This window comes from Brienomyrus brachyistius, unplaced genomic scaffold (assembly GCF_023856365.1).
Source record: "Brienomyrus brachyistius isolate T26 unplaced genomic scaffold, BBRACH_0.4 scaffold120, whole genome shotgun sequence".
Classification (NCBI taxonomy): Eukaryota; Metazoa; Chordata; class Actinopteri; order Osteoglossiformes; family Mormyridae; genus Brienomyrus; species Brienomyrus brachyistius.
In genome coordinates, this window is record NW_026042395.1 from 86,439 (window position 1) to 94,222 (window position 7,784).

The 7,784-nt window shown below is 42.1% G+C and overlaps 2 protein-coding genes across 2 annotated transcripts; both read left to right on the forward strand.

Annotated features, from left to right (window-relative positions):
- Window positions 1–1,040: 1,040 nt before the first annotated feature.
- On the forward strand, window positions 1,041–2,200 carry nppb (natriuretic peptide B). The gene is made up of 3 exons (XM_049004814.1): window positions 1,041–1,259; window positions 1,413–1,683; window positions 2,022–2,200. The coding sequence occupies exons 1-3, from the start codon at window positions 1,146–1,148 to the stop codon at window positions 2,027–2,029; spliced, it is 393 nt and encodes a 130-aa protein (XP_048860771.1). The 5' UTR covers window positions 1,041–1,145; the 3' UTR covers window positions 2,030–2,200.
- A 2,615-nt stretch (window positions 2,201–4,815) lies between these two features.
- On the forward strand, window positions 4,816–7,589 carry nppa (natriuretic peptide A). Its single transcript, XM_049004813.1, has 3 exons — window positions 4,816–4,997; window positions 6,554–6,833; window positions 6,999–7,589. Exons 1-3 carry the CDS (start codon window positions 4,887–4,889, stop codon window positions 7,001–7,003), a joined length of 396 nt encoding a protein of 131 aa, XP_048860770.1. The 5' UTR covers window positions 4,816–4,886; the 3' UTR covers window positions 7,004–7,589.
- Window positions 7,590–7,784: the final 195 nt, after the last annotated feature.

Here is a 7,784-nt window from a genome sequence, read left to right on the forward strand (position 1 = left end):
GAACAGTCACTGGGTGCTTTACCTCTTAAGGAAACACGGCATGCATAGGGTGGTGATATTTTGCGTCGCAGAAAAGAGGACGTCAGGGCAGCATGCAAAGAGACGCCTCAAAGCAAATATGTACATAGACTGTATTCTGACTATAGGAAGCAAAAGTAAGCATGAAGCAAAATGCAATTCCCTCATTTCTGGCATATTTAAGTCCTAAAAAAGAGGACATATCACCCTAACCATACTGTAATGTAAATAAGATTTAAATTTATTTATATATTTTTACTATAATTGATGGTCAGCTGCTCTTCTTTCCATGCAAGCTTTTTGCTTTGCAGTCTATGTCACGCCGTCTATGTCCCGCAGTCTATGTCCTGTCTTTTGTAAAGTTTTCCGTACTGACTCATACTCTCTGCTCTGGCCTTCAGACCACACTAGTTTGTCCAGGCCTATTGTGGTGTTTGGCATCTCTCTGCCTCACTTTGGAGTATGCAGCCAATTGGAGTCGATTACCTCAACAACAACAAGAACCTGGATCATGTTACTACTGAGTCTTTATACTGTGATAAACAATCCAGTCATTTCATAAAAGCATATGTTAACCTTTGTTTATTTATGCTTTTCCATGTCTTCCCATTTTTCCGTATCAATTTATTCTGTTTTCTTCATAGAAATGCTTTGGAGGACACCATTGGGTCAGATTTTGATCACAAATGCATATTACACCTTGGTTAAATGAAGGCTAAGCAAACTTTAACAATTAGCACATGCGTTCCGATTCCGTGAGAATATCACGTCATGCAGATCTCAACACACCACCAAAAACAGAAATAGTATTACAGTAAACGGCCACTTAATCAGAGGCTAGACCGCTTACATTCCATAGATTATCCTTCAGAGGGAAGGATTGGCGCAGCTACATGCCAGATATGTCCTATATCGGTTAACGCTGAGCTTTAAAAGGAATCGTTTCCGGCGGCCGGCGTTATCAGAGTCAGGTGACATGGTGCAATTCCAATTCCTCACATAGCTGGTCGTGGCACTTTTCAAAGTATAAAAGGATCACCCGTCTAGCCTAGGCCATAAGCAACGACTCAGTGGCAGAAAGCCGTTATTTCTGACGAAGGAAACCAAAAATTTTTAAGACAGACAACATGCTGACCAGCGCCGCCATTTTTGGCCTTCTCATGTTTGTTAACATGGGACTGCTGATGGCTTTCCCCACGTACAGGGACACGCAGACAAGCGATGACCTGGATACCTTAAAGGTAAGCGACGCATGAGAACGTCAAGCTGAAATAGCAGAAAGCCACTTGATTGCTGTTGTTTTGTTGGTATAATTTTGCAGAGATTTTAAATTGTCCCGAGGGACAAAAATCAACATATTCACCTAAATGTGATGGATGCTGTTATGATTTCAGGATCTTATTGAGCAGCTTGAAGCGATTACAGAAATGAAGGAAGTCGCACGGTTCAGGACAGCTGTTTCCGAGAATGTAAATTCTGAAGACACCGATGACAAACCTCAACTGGGAATAAACCAGTACAGCGTGGAGAGATTTCTCTCACCTCAAGACCTGAAGGCTGTTCGTAACGACTCCAGTGCTAAGAAGACATCAGGCTGTTTCGGGAGGAGAATGGACAGGATTGGTTCCATGAGCACCTTGGGATGTAATGTGATGAACCGGAAAAGTAAGTTAACACGTTAAGGTATAAGCTAAAAAATTGATATGATAAAATTTTTGATGATAATCATAATGGTCAAAAGAACAAAAACCAACATTAGCCTTCATTACTATAGATGAAATTTAATGGGAATGATTTTAACCTATATCATTATCTGTCTATTAGGATTAAATATAAAATTAAATGACTGACTATATCTTCCACCAACTGACTTGCAAAAAATGTAATCCTCTAATCCTTCATGTGCAGCTGTAATCAATGATGTTGTTTGAAAGAGGTTTAGAGATTAAAGCAAGCAATCAATGTTAAAACTTTTTACATATGTAATTTTTTTGTACTTTCAGATTCATAGAAGAGATGGAGTTTTAGACGGCTGGGAGAGCTATACCCGCTGAATTCTAGACTTAATATTTATTTGTTGAAATATTTATTTAAGGGTATTTATTGAACTTGTGTGAAATATGCTGTGTCAAATAATACCATGATGTAACTGAAGTGCTCAATAAACATTCACTTTTGTGAACATGTTATTTTTCTACAGTGCAGTACACCAGACTTACCGGGCAAATAAAGAATTAATATAACAGGTTCATAATCCCTAATGGATGAATGGTTTGATTTATGATTTTCTTTAGAGACTATAAGTGTAACTGGAACCATCCAGCCATCCAGCCATTTTCCAAACCGCTCATCCTATTGGGTCGCGGGGGGTCCGGAGCCTATCCCGGAATCAATGGGCACGAGGCAGGGAACAACCCAGGATGGGGGGCCAGCCCATCGCAGGGCACACTCACACACCATTCACTCACACATGCACACCTATGGGCAATTCAGCAACTCCAATTAGCCTCAGCATGTTTTTGGACTGTGGGGGGAAACCGAAGTACCCGGAGGAAACCCCACGACGACACGGGGAGAACATGCAAACTCCGCACACATGTGACCCAGGCGGAGACTCGAACCCGGGTCCCAGAGGTGTGAGGCGACAGTGCTAACCACTGCACCACCATGGTAACTGGAACCTTTCCATCAAAATGTGAGAGAAAAATAATCAAATTAAAAAACATACTATTAGATGTTTGGTTATTAATTGACTGTTGGATGTTGGATTAGATCAGTAAAGAGTACATTGGTCTGCTTGGTATTGCTGGTAATTCTACATTCAGTTCAACTGTTCAAATAGAGGCCTTTTACACAAACCTTAAACATAACATAGAGACCTAGAATGGTCTTACATGCCAACATTGGCAATAGATCAACAGCCAGAACATACATAATGACAAAAAAGAGACGAGAAGACAGAGCTGCTACTGATATCCTGGAAATGTACTGAATGGGGAGGTTGGTCTGCGTCTTGAGTTTATGCTTAATAACCAGTGATGGTGCAGATCCCACATCGGGTAGCAACTTGTTCCACCACTGAAGAGCAACAAGATTAAAAACCACAGCACGTGTAGGGAATGGTGTGAGAGGACGAGGTTTTTGGAGCCAAATTAATGGTGTGAGGAGCACAAGTCACTACACTAATACTACATAGGAAGCATGACTTCCTCTTTAAAATTGGCAAAAGAATTTAATTAATCAATGTATCGATGTAAATTTAATTTTATTCTACTATTAAGTGTGTAATCTTACTCATAGACTCACAATGCCGATCATTTCACAGAAGCTGCTTTTAACAAATTATACATTATTTTTTCCTTAGAAACAAGGATAGACACCTATTGACTCCATGCTTCATTGGCAGTCCATGGAAGACTCTTGTACGCTTTGTCTAAATGGAGAATAGAGTAAAGCTTAAGTCCAACAATATGCTCCGATTTGTATTTTTTTGGAGTCCGCCCGGTCGCTGTGCTTCACTGGGAGTCTATGGAAACATACATAATTTCTGCTTAGGTAGCGCTAACTGGACAGATAGACCTGCAGTCAGGTATTTTACACCTGCTTGGAAGCCAGCTTCTCTGCACAAGGCAGGACTTACTACCAATAACATTACTGGTCATGGCTGACAGGTTTCACACTGGGTCGCAGGATTCATTCATTCGGCCGCATGCACGTGCACAGAAGCAGATCAGTGAAGCCCAGGGTGACAGTTTTTCATTTTATATACCATCTGTCATGCGTCGCCGAAATAAAGGGAGCGAGAGCAAACGTGATCAAGGGCCAACGGGGTTTTACTAAATGAAGCTGAACCAAACTCAAAACAAACAGAATCATGAGGGATTTAAAACGGGGTCAGCTGAGCAGGGAGGACATGGAGTAGCATTCAATGACAGAGCAGGCTAACATGGACCTGGGAAGCGCTAAAATATAAAATTAACAAGGGAGCAAACAGGAGGCAGCTGGGAGTGATTAACGGTAAGGACAGGAACTAGACGTGAGACTAACGAGCACCAGGTGTGGCTCGTTAGGACCACGCAGGGGGGAAAACGTGTGGCCAGCAGGACCATCTTCCACCATCGGCATTTATAAATATGGTAAATAAAATTATCATGGAGTTTCATCGCTTGTTGCGTTTACAAGCTGAGTGATTTTTATGTGACTATTTAGCTGTGTGTGTTCAAGCTGAGCTAGAGGCTTTGAATGAACATGGCGGACACTGCAGCTAATGCTGATTACATTCTACAGGAGTCTTCCGACGAAGGAGAGGAGAATTTACATAGAAGTAGCTGACCTACTAAAATTTTGGTTGCACTGCTAACTGCCCACACTGTGCTTGCTGAATACTAAAAAAATTACCATCCACCACTGGTACAGATGTTTGTTTTTTTCCTGAAACAGGCAACACTCGGTACACTACTTATATTGAGTAGCTCTGAGATAATTATTAGGCTCGACATAAAATGTTTTATCCAGATCTGAAATGACCACGGTTGGCTTTTTCTGGTCATTTAAAAGTCACATGAGACATGCATGCATCGGTCGCATTCCAGCCGCCACGCCACATGTCTGAGCTCAGTCTGCAAGACTGCCGGCGAGTCCGCGAACCGTTTCTGTTCAAGTGGAGCCGGGGCTATGCGGCCGCTTTAAAAGGAAATCTCTCACCAGCTTATCATGTGAAGGTGTTAGAATGCACTTCAGCCAAATAATGCAGCAATGAGTCGCGGACACCGGACTGTCCTGCGCGAGGCCTATAAAAGATGGGCTGAGAGTTCGCAGCCAGAAGGACACGTCTTGGAACTGAAAAAAAGACCAAACGCTTAGACACAATGAGGATAATGATCGCATGCGGAATCCTTGTTCTGCTCTGTCAGCAGGTGCTGGTGAACGGACACGTGTTGGGCAGGGCCTATGCGGCGGCCGACCTGGCCAGACTGAAGGTAAGCATTACTGCTTTGGTTATACTAATCAGCTTTACGTCATAGGAAGGGAAGACACAAAATCTTCACTCAAACCCATCCAAATGCCAAAGGGTAACTTAGGTCTTATTAAGTTGCTGTGCTCATCATGCAGGACAAAGGAAACATACAGACACTGTAGCAGACAAACAGCTGGTGGCTAATAATGGAAGGTGTCTGCTTTTAATGTAACTAACTCCAGCAGTACAATAAGATTCATGAGGAAAAATTGATTTGGATAAAGATAAACCTATATGATAGGGTTAACAGTTTGAATGTAATGGTGAAATGTTACAGATTTTAAGGAATGAGTAGAAAAAATTGACACTATTTGCCTTTTAGATCAAGAAATAATACAACGGACAATGAACTGTAAAATGCAAGTTTATAAAGTGACAAAAGAAAATTAGAACTGCGGAAAGCAACCTTCCCCGCTTTGGAAGCATTGCACGACGATCTTTCGCCTTACCTGTATCATTGAGTTTTCTAATGTTTAACTTCTTAATCCACTTCATCATGAACAAATATTAGGCCTCTATTTGAGGCTAAACCTCCATGAAAAACGCAAGAAGCGTGGGACTGAACATTTAATGTTATTCTCGTGAATTATTTTTAAGGTTGGGTTCAATCTCTTACAACTGAGTTTTCGAAAGAGCTGATCTTTGGAGATCTCGATTCTTAGACATCAGTGCACAAAGCATAAATGACCCATGGGGCTATTAAACTGAACGTCTGTAGGCTGAAGACAAAAAAAATAAAAAATCTACAAAGTCAAAAAAAAAAAAATATTTTTCAACGTTCTAAAAAGTATTAACTGACATCGTAAACCCATCTGCATTTAACTGCAGTTAAAACAAAATCAATATTATAAATCACTTTAAATCTGTACATTTATTTGTATTAACGTTTAAAAATTGATTCGGTAACGTAGCCTCACTCCGGGACTCACAGTGACACAGATGAATGAACTTCAAAGCCTCAGTAGCTGCCTTTGTACCGGTAGTTATTACATGTGGCTGGGAAGTTACTTGTTTTGAATGAAAATATCTACGATCGAAAGTATGGAAAACGCTCTGGATTTCAGACCTGCTGTCACTGAAAACTACTGATGCTGTTTCACATCTAGAAATGCTGAAATGTTTCTGAAAACACATGCACAAAACTGAAATTGACAGCGCAGTTCAGGGGCTTAAAAACTATTCCGGAGATTCAGGTGCTTCCTCTTAACGGTGACAGAAAACAAGCATGGAATGGAGAAGACAGGTTGAGAAAACAGCGCCGTTAAGCTCTATCAATCAATTAAATGTGATTTGTTGTTTCATACGCTTTCAATTGCGCTTGTCATAGTGTACGTAATAGAAAATGTTTCCATAAATAAAAGACATGTGACCCAGAGACAGTTGAAAGAAAACTGCAAAATGATCTTGACCCCAAGCTGTTCAGGGAGACTCCTATAAAACGTCTATCCAGCAAAAAGCTAAGGTGAAGACCTGGGCTAGGATTTGGAGCATGTGATGGTACATGATACTCCCCAATAGAATCTGCTGGAGCAGTTCGAGGAGACTCTGGCTGGCGAGGAGGCTGCTGAAGGGGCATCCGATTACCAGGATGGCAGGCTGGACCCTGAGCAGAGCCCAACTGGCCCGGAGTGGACCAGGGACAAAGCGTCTCAAGGGACAACCCCAGAGGATGCTTTCCGGGCCCAGAGGAACCTGTTGCAGGACCTGCTCATGTCGACCCGAAGCAAGTCTGCCTGCTTCGGAGGACGGATCGACCGGATCGGGACCTCTAGCGGCCTGGGCTGTAGTCCAAAGCGAGGTATGCTCTCCTCAAGGCTACGGCACTGTGCACTCTCATCGGCTCAGCTCCTGTACCGCATTTGACAGGTGCAAACTTCAAAGAGCATTAAAATTCAATGTATTCAAACGAATCCTTTACAGATAATGACTTGAGTAAATTTTGCAATTTTTCTTTTTCTTTTAGGATAGAAGCTTCGGAACGCCTCCGGGACACTTTTTCCATACCTACATACTTCTGAAAAAATATATTTTTTTGACTTAAATATATTGTTCATCACTGCTATCAGCGACAGCCAAGAAACAAAACGTTTTACCGGTTTTAAACTCCAGACCTCATCCTTTGTGAAAACATGGATCCAAAGCTGATTGGTGAGGATTAGTATATCCGGATGTTAAACCATCGTAAGCCGTAATTAGGCGTCAAAGGTTAACTTTAAATATAGATGTACATTAGCTGCTACCTAAAGATGGTGTCATATGACAGAGGGACAATCTGTAGGTACCTCTGTCGTTTTTTAATTTCTTTTTTTTACGGCTGGCTGTCCCAGCTGCACACAGCTGACGGACACAGCAGCAGAAGCTTATTACGGGAGACCGTCAGCACCTGCTCCAAATGTTATTAGGGCACTCCTGATATTAACCATCAGAGAAGAGTAATACAGCCACACCCCTCTCCTTTGTATGCAGAATATGTGTGGGCTGCTGCTCAGCACGCCCACATCATGGAAACATATCAGTGCAGATAAATAAAAAAAAGTACTTGTATCTAAAGGCACTTTCGTTCAGAGACGTAATTCTTTGTTCACGCCAGGGCCTCAGATTACGCCCCGTCACCCTCCAAATGAATAAATACAATTGATACAGGTTGGTAGGCACTGCTCTGCTTGTGTTGCCTAATCAGAGCGAACGAGGGATGCCTGGGTCTCGCGGACGAGTGCCTGGCTGCTCCCTCCATCCCTTCCTCCCTCTG